Source organism: Spodoptera frugiperda, chromosome 23 (genome assembly GCF_023101765.2).
Source record: "Spodoptera frugiperda isolate SF20-4 chromosome 23, AGI-APGP_CSIRO_Sfru_2.0, whole genome shotgun sequence".
Taxonomy (NCBI): Eukaryota; Metazoa; Arthropoda; class Insecta; order Lepidoptera; family Noctuidae; genus Spodoptera; species Spodoptera frugiperda.
In genome coordinates this window covers 11,870,703-11,887,635 of record NC_064234.1, presented here as the reverse complement: position 1 = coordinate 11,887,635, position 16,933 = coordinate 11,870,703, and the positions used below count along the sequence as shown (strand labels likewise).

The 16,933-nt window shown below is 52.5% G+C and overlaps 1 protein-coding gene across 1 annotated transcript in view; it reads left to right on the top strand.

Annotated features, from left to right (window-relative positions):
* The window catches only part of LOC118266791 (intermembrane lipid transfer protein Vps13D), a 43,889-nt gene that overhangs the window by 16,034 nt on the left and 10,922 nt on the right, over positions 1 to 16,933 (top strand). The window contains 36 exon segments of the mRNA XM_050703031.1: positions 350 to 620; positions 703 to 839; positions 917 to 1,150; positions 1,242 to 1,493; positions 1,612 to 1,753; positions 1,830 to 2,103; positions 2,180 to 2,342; positions 2,528 to 2,900; positions 2,973 to 3,139; positions 3,209 to 3,370; positions 3,449 to 3,573; positions 3,660 to 3,797; positions 3,882 to 4,038; positions 4,142 to 4,312; positions 4,389 to 4,491; positions 4,627 to 4,859; positions 5,731 to 5,829; positions 5,937 to 6,118; positions 6,192 to 6,357; positions 6,488 to 6,624; positions 6,717 to 6,957; positions 7,712 to 7,856; positions 8,407 to 8,629; positions 8,718 to 8,925; positions 9,073 to 9,285; positions 10,135 to 10,344; positions 10,414 to 10,644; positions 10,709 to 10,902; positions 11,059 to 11,203; positions 11,271 to 11,641; positions 11,754 to 11,868; positions 11,939 to 12,122; positions 14,164 to 14,345; positions 14,412 to 14,651; positions 15,106 to 15,299; positions 15,604 to 15,766. Of these exon segments, the coding sequence (XP_050558988.1) occupies positions 350 to 620; positions 703 to 839; positions 917 to 1,150; positions 1,242 to 1,493; positions 1,612 to 1,753; positions 1,830 to 2,103; positions 2,180 to 2,342; positions 2,528 to 2,900; positions 2,973 to 3,139; positions 3,209 to 3,370; positions 3,449 to 3,573; positions 3,660 to 3,797; positions 3,882 to 4,038; positions 4,142 to 4,312; positions 4,389 to 4,491; positions 4,627 to 4,859; positions 5,731 to 5,829; positions 5,937 to 6,118; positions 6,192 to 6,357; positions 6,488 to 6,624; positions 6,717 to 6,957; positions 7,712 to 7,856; positions 8,407 to 8,629; positions 8,718 to 8,925; positions 9,073 to 9,285; positions 10,135 to 10,344; positions 10,414 to 10,644; positions 10,709 to 10,902; positions 11,059 to 11,203; positions 11,271 to 11,641; positions 11,754 to 11,868; positions 11,939 to 12,122; positions 14,164 to 14,345; positions 14,412 to 14,651; positions 15,106 to 15,299; positions 15,604 to 15,766 (6,945 nt within the window).

Genomic DNA, 16,933 nt, shown 5'->3' with positions numbered 1-16,933 from the left:
AGTTTTTGACGTCAAATAGCAGACTTATTTCTAGAAATTTAGCTAGAAAAAATCGAAAATTAAATAGTTCGTCAAATTTATGAATGAGAGTGTGATTATTTTTTAATATTTTATTGTATTGAAAAGTTGTAATAATTTATTTTTGACCGAGGATAGTACCCAATTATGTAAAAATGAAAAAAAAATTTTAAGTACCAAAAGACAAAATATTGAACAAGTTATTTATTGTATTTTTGTTTTCACTTTTATAACGATTAATTCACAATGATTTATCCATATCCAAATGAAAAAAATTATAAGGTTATTTTGCTGTAATATGGTAAGGTATTTATGATGAAGCATATTGCAGTGCGAAGTCCGCGGCAAGATAGTGGGCGGGCTGCACGTGTCGGCGCGGCGCGAGCAGTACGAGCAGCTGCTGGAGACGCTGCGCTGGGTCAGCTCGGAGGGGCCCGACGTGGCCGACGGCGGGGCCCGCGCGGGGCCGCACAGCGCGCCCGGCCCGCTGCTGGAGGGCGCCGTGCGCACGCTGCAGCTGGACCCCGCCGTGCGCGCCGCCGTGCTGGCCGTGCCGCCGCCGCCCGCGCGCGCGCCCCCCGCCCCGCTCACGCCCCTCACAGGTACACGTCCCCCTCGGCAGCGCACTACACTCCCGCCTACACCCCGCTTGTCACTCGTCGCTCACGATGTTTCCCTCGGCAGTCAACTTCGAGCTGCCGACGTTCAGCGTGGAGCTCCGCGCCGACATGGGTGAGGGGGAAAGAAGCCTCGTGGAGCTGTCCTTCAGAGAGTTCAAACTAAAATATCAGAAGACACACCCTTATGAGAATATGCTACAGGTAAACTTTGACGATTTGAAATAACTATTATTCACTGCCATATAAAGATATTTGTTTGAATAACAATGAGTGCGCAGGTATCGTTGCACTCCATTACGATGGAAGACCTCACCAAAGAGCCGGACTCGAAGCACCGCATGTTGATGGTGTCGCACACGCCACAAATGCCCCCGAAGGCCGTATTCGTGTCCAAGTCGTGCCCGGACTTCGTGACGGAGTACGCGGACGACATGTCCAGCGTGAGCTCCCTGCAGTACATGAAGTGGTGCTCCAGCTCGCTGCCCAGCCAGCTCAACGTGCTCACTAGAGAGGTAGCTAATGACATCGGCGCTGTTGCGTGCAACACCTAAATGTGCTAGTGATTGTGAGCCAATTCGCGATGTTTATATTTTGTGAGTGTAGAGCAAGGAGCGCCGCAACAAGCGTGACAGTAAGTGTGCGCCCACGCCGCCGTGCTCCCCCGAGTGCGGCGCGCCCCCGCCCGCGCCCGCAGCGTCGCGCCCCACTGCCGACCCCGCGGATCACTCCGACCCCGCGGACCCCATCGATGCAGCCGACCCCGCGGAGTCCACAGACCCCTCGGACAACCTCGTGTGGCTGTCTGTACACACGCGTGACCCGCACCATCCTCAGTTTGCTGATAAATACGACAAGGTGCGCCAGAATATTACACGTTAACAGGGAGATAATTAATGAGAAATATTAATGTACGTAAATACATTTATTGATCTCATAGGTCTAGTGTTGTTAAAGTTATGTTTGATGTTACTAGATATCAAAACTAACCAAAGTGGACTTTAACTGCCTCAACCTGGTGGTAAGTATCGACAGCTGGGTGGCGGTGCTGGACTTCTTCGGCATCGCCGGCGACGACGTGACTGACGGCGAGCACGGGCCCGAGCCGCAGAGCACCGGTACGTATGGGAGCCGGCGGGGCAGGGAGGGGGGCGGGGGACGCGCGGGGCGGCGCTAACCGTGTGCGCTGTGCAGAGGCGGAGGCGGGCGGCGCGGGCGGCGCGTGCTCGCAGACGGAGCTGTGGGTGCGCTCGCTCAGCGTGGTGCTGCTGGCGGGGCGCGGCGAGGCGTGCCGCGCGCTGGTGTCGCGCGCGCGCGCCGTGTGCCGCGCCGACGCGCGCGCGCACACGCGGCGCCTGACGGGCCGCCTGGGCGCGCTGGCGCTCACCGACCTCACGCCGCACTCGGCGCTCTGGCGCGACCGCTTCCGCACGAACGCTGACCACGCACTCACCTTCCAATACCAGCGGTAACTGCAACACTTCCTCTATACTCGCAGTCTTCGATCCCGATGCTGTGTACAATGTATTTCTTGACTTGTACAGGTTGAGCTCTGCCGAGGCGGCCGCCGCGGGTTACGAGACCAGTCTGAGCATAGAGATGGGTCCCGTGACGTACGTGCACACCAAGCGCTTCGTGCAAGAGCTGCAGGCTTTCGCACGGGACTTCAGTCTGCTACGGAAAGTTATTATGCAAGCTAGACTCAAAGTGAGTTATTATTGTAATGTATAAATAAACCGTAGAAACTGGAGAAAGCTTTTCTATTGATTATTCATAACATTAAGAAGGTATTTCTAATAGTGTCGGTAACTATTCAAGTATTTACACATCTGCTTATCGTCATTGAATGGGGAGCAAATGATAGAAACTCAACGACATTTTTTTCATTTTAGGTTTCAGTAGTATCTGGCGGATCTGGCACAGACGGTGCCCGCCCAGCTCGCATGAAACTCAACGTGCGGTGTACGGCACCCGTCATAGTGCTGCCGGTGTCGGGGCGCGCGCGCAACGCTCTGGCAGCGCACCTCGACCAGCTCACCCTGGACAACTGCTTCAAGTACGCGGGCGACGAGGGCACGCTGAGCGCGCCGGCCGAGGGCCGCCGGCCCCTGCTGGACGTGCGCAGCGTGCGCCTGGCGGGCGTGGCGCTGTGGTGCGCGCGCGGCGGCCGCGGCCTGCGCGTGCGCCGGCGCGGCGCCCCGCTGCTGCACGCGCCCGCCGACCTGCGCCTGCACATCGAGTACAACATGGACGCCGCGCACACCGGTAGGTCTCGCTCCGAGCCAGTGTCCCGCGGTGTGCCCCGCTGTACTGACGCTCCCCCCGCCCGCCCCGCAGTGCCGGACATGTCGGTGCAGGGCTCGCTGAGCACGCTGCAGCTGGCGCTGGACCCGGCGCAGTACCGGCTGGTGCGCGGCGTGCTGGCGCACAACCTGGCGGAGGCCGTGGACGACCTGCTGCCGCGGGACCTGCCGCACCACCAGCCCGAGCCGCAGCACCACGACGTGAGCCTAACACCCACTATCCAGTATATTGCCAACAAAAATGTACCTAATATTTTCTGTGCTGCCTAGGTGTGGACCACGAGCTCTTTGAAACTGGACTTACACGACGTGACGGTAAAGCTGGAGCCTGAGCACGGAGTGTCTTCCCTGGCTTGCATCAACTTCATCAAGTCCAGGCTGGTGGTGGAAACATACTCAGACCTCAGCCAAGACATAGACCTCGTTTCACAGGTTTACTTCATAAATTCAATTAAATATTCAATATGTTTTAAATGAACGAATGTGACATTCTGGGTACACTGTGTGCAGGAGATCCTAGTGAGCGACACTCGGTTCGCGAAGGAGCCGGCCAACCGGCGCGGCAACGTGTTCAGCCACATCGTGCAGCCCATGGCGGAGCAGCGACACAGCGTGCAGGCCGAGGTGCACGCCAGGTAATGAGCGCCCCTCTCCCCCCCCCCTCCCCCGCCCCCACATCGCCCGCTGAGTCTAGTTGACGTACCATGTTTCTCGTTCGCAGAAAGCGACGCGACTCCTCGGCGTACACGATCCTGGTGAACAACATGCGCCTGATGGCGGTGCTAGACTGGTGGGAGTGCGCCAACCAGTTCATTATGCAGCCCCCGCCACCCCCTGCCGACCCTGACCAGGCTCATCTGTTAGTACTCACATTATTTGTTTTGAAAAGCCTATTTGACGATTATAGAAAAGGTTACTTTTTAATGGTTGTGTTTGATGACAGCGAGGAAGCGCTCTGCGCAATCCGCAATGCTGCCAGTCCACATCCTGCGCAGGCGCAGGAGGAGCCACTTATGGAATTGAAGCTTAATGTAACGGACTCTCAACTGGTGTTGGTGGAAGACCCGTCCGTCTGGGACACTAACGCGGTCATACTTCGGGTATGTACAGAAGCGACACGAGAAGCGCGCAGAAGGTGGTAGATGGAGGGAAGAAATCCAGGATCGAGAAGAAGGGTTTTTTAGATTGCATTGTTTGCTGCAGAGTACGACGGTGATTACGTACCGGTGTGCGGACGCGCAGAAGCCGGTGTCGTGCGAGCTGAACGAGCTGGAGGTGTTCTCGTGCGTGCTGGGGCTAGAGGAGGAGACCGCGCTGTCCATCGTCGACCCCGCCGCCGTGCACGTCTCTATCGACGCGCAACGCGTGCTACACGTAAACACAGCTTACTATATACTAGTGGCTGCAGGAGCCCTCTCCTTCCTCCCTCACCCCACGTGTCATGTTCCAGGTGGCAATGAGTACGCTGAACCTGCGGCTGTCGTACCACGACATGCGGATGTTCGCGGCCATGTTGCAGTCTCTGCCGGTGCAGGCCAGGGCTGCGCTGTCTGGTGAGTTCCGAACTGCCGACTATACACAGTAGTACGATGTTGTATTTATAACTACTGCCACCATTTAGCCCGTTCGAATATTCTGACCAAACGTTCAAGTAGTAAAAATATTTTTTTTTAAACATTACGTTACAGGCAAACTGTTGGTATCCGAGGAAGACGCAGACGAGCCAGCAAACATCGTGCACATGCGTGCCGCCACCAGCGGCACAGGCGCGCGCTCCCCGGCCGCGGGGGCCGGCGCGGGGGGTGCCGCGGGCGCAGGGGGGTGGATGTGCCGGCCGCGCTGGCTGCGCGCCCCGCCCCCGCCCGCGCCCCCGCCGCAGCCCAAGCCCACCACCTCCATATGGCCGCTCAAAGCTGTGCAGGTTGCATACTTGTCTCTTACTATTTCTTATTCATGTTACTTCTTCTCTTCACATGTTTACAACAGACCTATTGATTTTGTCCTAAAAGGTAAGGATACCAGTATACCACGCTCTATCATATCATAATAAAAAAAACCGGCCAAGTGCGAGTCGGACTCGCCCATGAAGGGTTCCGTAACAGCAAGTAGATGACATAATATAAAAGTTAAAAAATAACTTTGTTTTACATAGTGTTTGTATGAACGACAAAGTTATATTTACGGTTTTTGAAAATGTTTTATTTCTTAAAAACTAGTAATGATATCTGGTTCAAACCAATTTTCGTTGTTAGTTTCTATTGAAATCTACAGCATAATTTTTTTTTTTAGTTTTCTTACTCTCTTATTTTAAAAGTTAGAGGGGGGGGGGACACTCATATTTCCACTTTGGAAGCGTCTAACTTTCAAACGGTTGATTTTGACGAAAATGGTTTTAGGAACCTTAATGTCTTTTTTAAAGACCTATCCATAGACACCCATCACGGATATGTTACTGAAAAAAAATTTTTTTTGAATCATTTCCATGTATGAAATTTAATAATCCCCCCTTTAATCTTGAAATTTAATAAATTTTTATTCTAAATTCAAATAGCGGTTACTAAAATACATCAACCTACAAAGTTTTAACTATGTAGGCCCAACAGTTTTGGAAATAAATAGCTGTGACATACGGACGGACGGACGGACAGACAGACAGACAGACATGACGAATCTATAAGGGTTCCGTTTTTTGCCATTTGGCTACGGAACCTTAAAAAGGGGGCTTTTAATATCTTTCTTCAATATATGAGTTTGCTCGGCAGTACAAAATATTATATCGTGACATGTTACAGGTGTCAGCAGACTGCATTACGCTGTGCGTGATCGACGACTGCCTGGACTCCGACGTGCCTCTACTTGAGATCTCGCTCACCGAGCTGCAGGTGGAGCAGGTATACCTACACTGTGCTTTGTTTCAAATAACGTAACTGACTTGTTTCTGTCGTATATCACCAATATATGATGTTTTTTTTACTGAGCTAATCTATCATGGATCCAGGATTTGCGTAAAATAGAGGAGTCGTTCGAGGACCCGATGTTGGTGTCGACCCCCGCGGGGCCGGGGGGCGCAGTAGTGGCGCGGGGGGCGGGCGCGGGCGGGGGCCGGCTGGGCGCGCTGCTCACGGTGGACTACTACAACCGCACGCTGTCCGGCTGGGAGCCCGTCGTCGAACCCTGGAGGTCGGCCCCTTTGTTGGCTAGTGATGTAACGACGTGCTATTTGTCGCAAAATTCTAAACATCGCATTGTTCAGATTCGAGACATCGTGGGAGTACACCCTGACGAGCGAGCTGTCGCTGGGACGCGTGCAGATGGAGGTGGCTTCCACCGAGGTGCTCAACACCAACGTCACCTCCTCACTCATCGAGCTGGCCGAGCTGGTGCGCGCCAACTGGACCGCGGATTACTACGCGCCGCAGGTGCGTAATCACATCGTTCATAATAAATCCGATCTCGCCCAGCAGCGTGTAGACAGGCATGCAAGCATGGCACATCCTCATCCGCACCCAGGGCTAGCTATGTATTGAAGGGTGTGTTTTGTTTACGTAGTCATCCGCAACACAGGAGCAGTCCCCCAAGGGCAGCCCGTCCGGCCACCGGCGCCGCTCGCCCTTCGTGCCCTACGCGCTGCGCAACCACACCGGCCACCGACTCTTGTTCACCACGCTCGTCACCACTTCCGATGAGTGAGTACTAGCTCGGTCCTGCAGTATACGCCAACTGCTCCTTGTAGTTGGCGCGTGCTCCGACTAGCCACGATGGTTCGTATGGTGTGCAGGTTACGCGAGCAGACCAGTTGGTCGGAGCCGGACGACTCGTGGATGATGGTGCGCGCGGGCGACACGGAGCCGTTCTCGTTCGGACAGCGGCGCGGCCGGCGCCGGGGCCGGGCCGGCGGCGCCGCGGCCGGACAGAACGCCGCGCTCAACCAGCTCGCGCTGCGCCTCGACGGCTGGTCGCCGCCGGACCCGGTCTGTGTCGACAGAGTCGGCGTCTTCTTCAGGAACCTAACGCACACAGTAAGTCAGTCAAGATACTATATTGTGCTTTTGTGCGTAGTCATCTCGAATACTGTTCACCGGTGTGGAACCCTATCTACAACTGCTACATTAATCGCATCGAAAGTATTCAAAAGAAGTTTTTGAGGTACATTCAGTTTAGATCTAAAACCTACCTACCTAACTATCATAGTCGCTGTAGGAAGTTTCACATTCTTCCTCTAAATGAGCGGAGAAAAATTGCTGACATGTCACTTTTGTTTAAGTTATTTGATGGTACAGCTGACTGTTCTGAGCTAGTGAGCAAGATTGGGCTGCGAGTCCCATCTCATACTCTGATGAATCATCGACCTCTAAATGTTCCCTCAGTGCGATGTATCTATCGTAAAAACTCTTACATGATAAGGGCTAGCAGAACTTTCAACGCATTGTGTGAAAGCGTTGATGATCTGGACCTATTTTTCACCAGTGTCTCTAAACTGAAAAAAATTATGTGTACGAGATTTTTTGAAAACCATTGAAATGTTGTCCAATGCTACAATGTACTTGCTCTGAGCGCCTTTACTTTTTTCTTTTTTTCTTATCTGTCTACTGTTTCTTGTTCTACTATAATTCTACCTGTGGAAACTTGTAATTGGCCTTCTTTCAATATTTCTCAACTATTTGTATCCTAGCTGTAAGTTTTCCGAAGAAAATAAAATAAAATAAAATTCGTATCAAGTCTCATTCATTGTGTCGAAGGCCAAATATTTCATTATTTTCGTATGTATTGTAGAAATCCGGCGCAGAGGCTCGCATAGTGTTTGAAGTATCTCTGGAAGGGTCAGCTCGGAAGCTAGTGACGGTGCGGTCGGCGCTGCAGCTCGTCAACAAGCTGCCGCACCCCGTGGAGGTCAGGGTGGACCACGCGCCTTCCGCAGGTGAGACCGGCACGCAGTTTTATATTGAACCTATGACTGCTATACTGTAGCGGGCTTAAACGAAATGTTTGTGGCGAGTTTTGTTCAGTCGATACTGGCTATGAAGCCCCCCGTAGTAGTGGGTCGCACTTGACAAGGATAGCGGTGACGTGGCTGGCGTGCGCAGAGCGCGTGTTCGCGATGGCGCGTGCGCTGGCGGCGCTGCGAGGCACGTGCGCACGACTGGGCGCGCGCAACGCCTGCGCCGCGCCCCGCCGCGCGCCGCTCCCGCTGCACCCTATATTTGTCAACTGCGGTACTCGCTCCACTCTACCGTACTACTGCACTGCTCGCACTCACGACGTACTCCATCTCGCACGACATTAATATACTTAAAAAAAGAATAAAATTAGATAATACTGTAGTAACGTAAGTATATGTAAATTAGATAAGTATAGAGTAAAATTCATTGCATTAGCATTAATTATTTGAACGTTGCGTAACGTTGTAGAAAGTTTTCTGAATTGTCGTATTGTCCCGTCGCGTGTCGCTGACATTGTCCCCCCGGCAGCGGCGTGGAGCGGCGGCAGCGTGCGGTCGGCGCAGGTGTGCGCGGGCGCCACGTGGGCGGCGCCGCTGTCGGCCGTGCCCGCGGCGCTGTGGACGCGGCCGCTGCTGCGCGCGCAGGCCGCGCCGCCCGCGCCCGCGCCCGCGCCCATCGACTGGCGCACCGCGCCCGGGGACCGCGCCCTGCTGCACTACGAGTGCCGCGCCCCGCCCGACCACGTCTACAGGTCTGACCACCACCGACTTGCTTAACTGCTCTTCGAGACTAGTTCCGACGACGCTTACGATTAATTACCTTGTTTACCTATGTTACAGATTCTGTTGCGTCATAGTCCGCGAGCGATTCCCTCCGGATAGAGGCACGCCCATTGCTGGGCACACGTTGACCTTAGTGCCGGCGCTGCGACTGGAGAACCTGCTGCCGCTGGAGCTGCAATACCGAGCCTGTCCTGCCGTGCAGGGCACCACCACTGTCAACGCATCCGGCAACATACCTCCAGGAGACACCATGCCTTTCCACGAGGTTCGACAATAAACGTGTTAAATATTATAGACGAATGATAGTCTATGCTCTATGTTGCTAAAGATACCTGTCGGACCCTAGTAAAGGTGTATATTTTTAAGTGAACTGACACAAATATGTATAAACATGATATGTGTATCTGTGTAGGTTAACGTAGAAGAAGGAGTGGAGTTGAGCGTGAAGCTGGAGGGCTTCGGCTGGTCGACGGCGCTGATAGTGATGGGCGCGGGCGGCAGCGGCGCGGCGGTGGGGGGCGCCGGCGGGGGGTCCTTCAGCGCGCGCCTCAAGCTGCGGGACTCGCGCGCCAGGAGGCTCTACCTCAACGCCAGGGTCACCGTCAAGAAAACTGATGGCATCAAGGTACGCAAAGCTATGGACGGTTTATCTTGCAGTGTGTCGACGCCACCAGGATGAAATAAAGGAATGGAAAAGTAAAAGTTTCTTCTAACCTTGATGCTACGGCTACATTTCACTGCGAAGATTCACCGTTCGCGTCTTCACGATAAAGGTTGTGTCCAGGACAAAGTTCTTGGCTACAAAAAAAATCGCAGTTATCTCAAATGAAGTAGTTGATAAATATCTAATACTAGCTTTTGTCTGCGACTTGGTCTGCGTTGTATTTTCAAGGTTATATTCTACGGCTGTAGCAAACACCATCAAAATCGATTCACTTCCAAATTTCTGTTTATTGTGAATTTAATTTATTTCCGCAGAGTTAAAAATAAACAATCTTAAGGGGTTATACCCGTACAGTTTCCGTTTCCATGGGATTTTAGCGATAAAACTATCTTATATCCTTACCCGGGCTCAACCATCCTGGTAGGTACTGAATTTTAATCAATAGGTTAAGTCGTTTAGAAGATAAAGAGCTTCGGAATTTTAAAGTAAGCCCCGTTCTCGCGAGATTTCCGGGAAAAATTAAAATCACGTTCAAACGCCGTTTCCCAGGTTTCAAAATATCGTTTTACCGAATTTTTAACAATGTAACACTTCCAAACCATTCGGTTTCTCGCAGTCAACTAAAGCGCGCGAAGTGTAGCCATCCACACGAACTTTGCGACAAAACCGACTTTGACGTTTGGCAATTTACCGGCAGCGCCGCGAAAGGCATTTGCGTTCGTGGAAATAATTCGGGCTACGGTAAATTCTGTGGTCAGACGTATCGCGAAAGCGCGAGTGTTCGCGGATGTCATTGTCAGTGTGTCGCAGGTGTCGATATCGGCGGCCTACTGGCTGGTCAACCACACGGGGCTGCCGCTGGTGTTCCGAGCAGAGGGGGGCGCCACTGAGGCCGCCGGACAGTACGACGAGCACGAGCTGGCTCGCATGGTGCAGCCGCTGCTGTTCTCCTTCGCAGAGGCCGACGGGGGCCCTACAATCTCTGCCAGAATCGGACGAGGTCTGCCCGGCACGCCAGAGGTAATCAAATATTTCAGCATTATTTTGGTACTAAATTCATGATCTAATTAAATAATATGGTTTCTTCAGTGGTGCTCTCCATTTGGGTTGGGCGTGGGCGTGGGCGTGAAGAAATTGGAGGTGCGCGGCGAGGGCGAGGGTGGGACGGGCGAGCGCGTGTTCGCAGTGGGCGTGCGCGTGCGCGCGGGCCGCGGCCGCTACCGCCACACCAACATCGCCACGTTCACGCCGCGCTACCAGCTGCACAACAACACCTCGCACCACCTGCAGTTCGCGCAGAAGTGCTGCGCCACCACCCTGGTGAGTGTCCGCGCGCGCCGCGCCACCTGCCGGGTACAGGTGTTGTAAGTATGCGTGTGTGCAGAACGACCCGGGCGCCATGGCCACGCACGTGTCGGCGGTGGCGGGCTGCTACCTGCCGTGGCACTGGGCGCGCTGGGAGCGCGAGCAGTTGCTGTGCGTGCGCGTGCTGGCCCCGGCGCCGGGCGGCGCGCCGCTCACGCAGTGGTCGGGCGGCTTCCGGGTCGACGCCACCAGGACGCTGCACATCGCCTGCAGGTAATACTAAATCATATTACTATGTTCGTTTCTAGCTTTCGTAGATTATCTCAAAACAGTGAAACACATTTTTATGTCCAGTATTTAAAACTAATGTCTAAGAAATATCATCTTATAATTATGATGATCTACCACTAAATATATTTGTTGCGTCAGGGAGCCGGGCGGTGGGTACCAATTCGTGCGCGTGGAGGTGGTATCTCAGGGTGCCACCATGTTCGTGGTGCTGACGGACGCCGAGTGCGCGCCCCCACCGCTGCGCATCGACAACTACTCCCCCGTGTCCATCATGTTCCACCAGGTAAGTACCCCGTCCAGTGTAGGAAGGGGCCCCGGTGGGCGAGCAGTAGTGAGCAGTGAGTGTGCAGGTGGGGTGCGGCGAGGAGTGCGTGGTGGGCGCCCACGGCAGCGCGCGCTGGGCGCTGCCGGAGCCGGAGGCGGCGCGGGCGCTGGCGCTGCGGGCGCCCGGCGGCCCGCGCACGCAGCTGCCGCTGGACACGCTGCCCGCGCACCACCAGCTGCTGTACCAGAACTTCATCTATGTGGCCTTCAGCGCCACGCAGCACACGTACGTATCCTGGTACCTGTCCGTAGCCCGCGGGCTGCGTGCACGTACTGCTACAGCGGTCGGTTACAGCGGCGAGGGCGGCAAGCAGGCGGCCGACGACAGCGTGCTCGTGCTGGAGGTGCCGCTGGGGAGCACGCGCGTCGTGCTGGCCAGGAAGCGGTACGGGGACAGGTAGGCACTTATGACACTCGATATTATGAACTTCATACAAAGCAAAAATAGCGTTAGTGTTTGACCTTTTTACTTACTGATGTATGTAAATTATAATAATGATGTATCGCAGGACTCAATTATGGCGGCGTGGCCCCAACGACCAGCTGATCCACGAGGGCAGCTCCCCGCCGCAGCCGACGGACGCCTTGCTGTCGGACGAGGCGCCGCTGTCGCCGCACGCCATGGTCAGTATGGCCGGCCTGCGTGAGTGGGTGTAGCGGCGCGTGGTGCAGTGGTGCAGCGTGCGTGTTGCAGGTGCTGGACATCGAGGACGCGGCGCCGCGGCCGGGCCGGGCGTCGGCGCTGGTGCTGCGGCGCGCGGACCCGCGGCGCGGCTCCACGCAGGCCTGGCGCCTGCTGGCGCCCGGCCGCATGGCCTGCGCACACGCCAACCTGTGCGTGCAGCCTGATGGACTCTCACTTATGGCGCTCACACCCGGTGCGTACTACTTGTATTTTGCGCTTTATTATTTATTACACTAGCTTTTACCCGCGACCTCGTCAGCGTGGTTGTGTTAGTGGTTGGTGTTCAAAATGCTGCCGTATGTCATGTAAAATCTGAATTACTTGAGAATATGTTACTGTTAGCATTTTTAAAGATATGTATTCCATAGAGACCACGACCGCCGATTCATCATTTTATAATACTACAACTTTAAACATGACGAATTTCCATATGAACATTCATCCCCTATTTTTACCCAATCACCCCTATTTTTTGCAGTAAAAAGTAGCCTATGTTCTTTCGTTTATCATAAATTGTACAAAGTTTCACTGTTACCTACAGCTTTAAAAATTACGAATTTCCATATGAACACTGTTACAGCTTTAAAAATGAAGAATTTGTATATCAACATTCATCCCCGTTTTTACCCATTCACCCTAATTGTTTTGAAATAAAAAGTAGCCTATGTTCTTTCGTTTATCATAAAGTGTACAAAGTTTCACTGTTACCTACAGCTTTAAAAATGACGAATTTCCATATGAATATTCATCCCCCTTTTTACCCATTCTCCCCTATTTTTTGCAATAAAAAGTAGCATATGTTCTTTCGTTTATCATAAAGTGTCTAAATACAAAGTTACACTGTTAGAGCTTTTAAAATGACGAATTTCCATATGAATATTCATCCCCCTTTTTACCCATTCTCCCCTATTTTTTGCAATAAAAAGTAGCATATGTTCTTTCGTTTATCATAAAGTGTCTAAATACAAAGTTACACTGTTAGAGCTTTTAAAATGACGAATTTCCATATGAATATTCATCCCCCTTTTTACCCATACTCCCCTATTTTTTTGCAATAAAAAGTAGCCTATGTTCTTTCGTTTATCATAAAGTGTCTAAATACAAAGTTACACTGTTAGAGCTTTCAAAATGACAAATTTCCATATGAACGTTCATCCCCCCTTTTTACCATTCTCCCTATTTTTTGCAATAAAAAGGCCTATGTTGGTTCTCAGGGTCTATTCTATGTCTGTACCAAATTTCATCAAAATCGGTTCACTGGTTTAGGCGTGAAAGCGTAACAGACAGACAGACAGAGTTACTTTCACATTTATAATATTAGTAAGGATTATAATACTACAACTTTAAACATGACGAATTTCCATATGAACATTCATCCCCTATTTTTACCCAATCACCCCTATTTTTTGCAGTAAAAAGTAGCCTATGTTCTTTCGTTTATCATAAATTGTACAAAGTTTCACTGTTACCTACAGCTTTAAAAATGACGAATTTCCATATGAACACTGTTACAGCTTTAAAAATGAAGAATTTGTATATCAACATTCATCCCCCGTTTTTACCCATTCACCCTAATTGTTTTGAAATAAAAAGTAGCCTATGTTCTTTCGTTTATCATAAAGTGTACAAAGTTTCACTGTTACCTACAGCTTTAAAAATGACGAATTTCCATATGAATATTCATCCCCCTTTTTACCCATTCTCCCCTATTTTTTGCAATAAAAAGTAGCATATGTTCTTTCGTTTATCATAAAGTGTCTAAATACAAAGTTACACTGTTAGAGCTTTTAAAATGACGAATTTCCATATGAATATTCATCCCCCTTTTTACCCATACTCCCCTATTTTTTTGCAATAAAAAGTAGCCTATGTTCTTTCGTTTATCATAAAGTGTCTAAATACAAAGTTACACTGTTAGAGCTTTCAAAATGACAAATTTCCATATGAACGTTCATCCCCCCTTTTTACCATTCTCCCCTATTTTTTTGCAATAAAAAGGCCTATGTTGGTTCTCAGGGTCTATTCTATGTCTGTACCAAATTTCATCAAAATCGGTTCACTGGTTTAGGCGTGAAAGCGTAACAGACAGACAGACAGAGTTACTTTCACATTTATAATATTAGTAAGGATTAGTAAGGAAAAGTAAGGATTAAAATTTTGACCGAAATCATTCGAGTACGCATAAAAGATTAAGAAGAAACTCTCTGGAGAAACTAATCTCATTTTGCATTTAGGTACTCGAGTCGTCCTGGGGCTGCCAGCGTCGGGGCGCGCCGGCTGGTCTCCGACGTCGCCGGTGCCGGCGGAGCAAGCCGTGTCGTGGCACACGCTGCGGCCCGGCTCCGGCCGCCTGGACGTCACGCTGTGTGCCGACGGGCCCACGCGGGTCGTCAAGATACACGACCACAAGGAGCCTGTACGTATGCTGCGCGTGCGCTCCGCCTGTAGCGGCGGGGCCGGAGTCAGTAGCGTCTGTGTGCAGGAGGCGGGCTGGCTGGAGGGGGGCGCGGCGGCCGAGGAGGAGGCGGGGGCGCGGCGGCGCGGCTGGGGGGAGTGGGGCGTGCGCGTGTCGCTGGCGGGGCTGTCGGTGTCGCTGGTGTCGCGCGCGCCGCCGGCCGAGCTGGTGCACGCGCTGTTCGACACCGTGCTGCTGGAGCTGGCGCTGCAGCCGCGCAGCCTGGCGCTGGCGCTGGCCGTGTCGCACATGCAGTGGGACAACCAGGTTGGCGAGCTATATTCAATATAATATGCTCTACGTATATTTCGTACCGACTTCCAGCACTGGAGGCCTACTTTAATTCAACGAAAAGAAGTTTCGTCCGAAATTCCAATAGCGTTTACTGGAATACATCAACTTACAAAGTTTTAACTATATAGGCCCAACAGTTTCGGAAATAAATGACTGGGACATACGGACGGACGGACAGACACACATGACGAATCTATAAGGGTTCCGTTTTTTGCCATTTGCCTACGGAAGTTACCGAATGAAATGAAGATAAGTAAATAAGTTTTGATTTGAAATTAAAAATAAAACGTTATTTAAAGTAATTTCATTAGTAAATGAATAAAACCTATGGCCGAAGATTAAACGAAACTTCGCATTCGAGAACCGGAGTAGCCCTACTGTTGTTTGTTCGGTCGCTGAGTGGCCTGTACGCGTGTGTCCGGTACAGTTGCTGGGCACGCCGAGCCCGGTGCTGCTGTACTGCCTGCCGGAGCGCGGCGGGGGCGCGGCGGGGGGCGCGGCGCTGCCGGCGCTGCACGCCGCGGTGGAGCTGCAGCGCGCGCCCACCAAGCGGTACAACGCGTACTTCTTTAAACATCTCGTCGTAGCACTGCGGCCATTGGCCATACGATTGGAAGAAAGGTAGGAAAATATTAAAATCACCATGCATTTTGTATTTACTTTTGGAAATTACAATATTGTTAGTTTTTCGATCCTCCGACCACGTGAAGTGTTCTTATCTTATTAAACGCTGTTCAACAACTGTTCGTTGGGATTTTCTATTAATGTTTTTCGCATGTAAACTTCACATGTGCCATGTAGTATTTGTGCCATTGGTCGTCTAGCGGGTCATCTAACTTCTGTTATTTGTCACGTGTCGTTAAAATTTCCGTGTGCGTCATCCCAAGTTATATAGACCTCTACCATTTATACCACGTGTCCCCAGACTGGTCCTGCAGCTGTGGGCGTGGGCCCGGCTGGAGCAGGAGGAGAGTGCGCGGGAGCAGGCGGACGAGGCAGACTACGAGACGCGCCGCGTGCTGGCAGACCTCACCGCGCTGCACACCACGCGCTACTACATCGCGCTCATCAAGATCATCCCCAGCCAGGTCACGGCCGCACCTCACTGCCACACTCACTCACTCACTCACTCACACACTCACCGCGCTGCACACCACGCGCTACTACATCGCGCTCATCAAGATCATCCCCAGCCAGGTCACGGCCGCACCTCACTGCCACACTCACTCACTCACTCACTCACACACTCACCGCGCTGCACACCACGCGCTACTACATCGCGCTCATCAAGATCATCCCCAGCCAGGTCACGGCCGCACCTCACTGCCACACTCACTCACTCACTCACTCACACACTCACCGCGCTGCACACCACGCGCTACTACATCGCGCTCATCAAGATCATCCCCAGCCAGGTCACGGCCGCACCTCACTGCCACACTCACTCACTCACTCACTCACACACTCACCGCGCTGCACACCACGCGCTACTACATCGCGCTCATCAAGATCATCCCCAGCCAGGTCACGGCCGCACCTCACTGCCACACTCACTCACTCACTCACTCACACACTCACCGCGCTGCACACCACGCGCTACTACATCGCGCTCATCAAGATCATCCCCAGCCAGGTCACGGCCGCACCTCACTGCCACACTCACTCACTCACACACTCACCGCGCTGCACACCACGCGCTACTACATCGCGCTCATCAAGATCATCCCCAGCCAGGTCACGGCCGCACCTCACTGCCACACTCACTCACTCACTCACTCACACACTCACCGCGCTGCACACCACGCGCTACTACATCGCGCTCATCAAGATCATCCCCAGCCAGGTCACGGCCGCACCTCACTGCCACACTCACTCACTCACTCACTCACACACTCACCGCGCTGCACACCACGCGCTACTACATCGCGCTCATCAAGATCATCCCCAGCCAGGTCACGGCCGCACCTCACTGCCACACTCACTCACTCACTCACTCACACACTCACCGCGCTGCACACCACGCGCTACTACATCGCGCTCATCAAGATCATCCCCAGCCAGGTCACGGCCGCACCTCACTGCCACACTCACTCACTCACTCACTCACACACTCACCGCGCTGCACACCACGCGCTACTACATCGCGCTCATCAAGATCATCCCCAGCCAGGTCACGGCCGCACCTCACTGCCACACTCACTCACTCACTCACTCACACACTCACCGCGCTGCACACCACGCGCTACTACATCGCG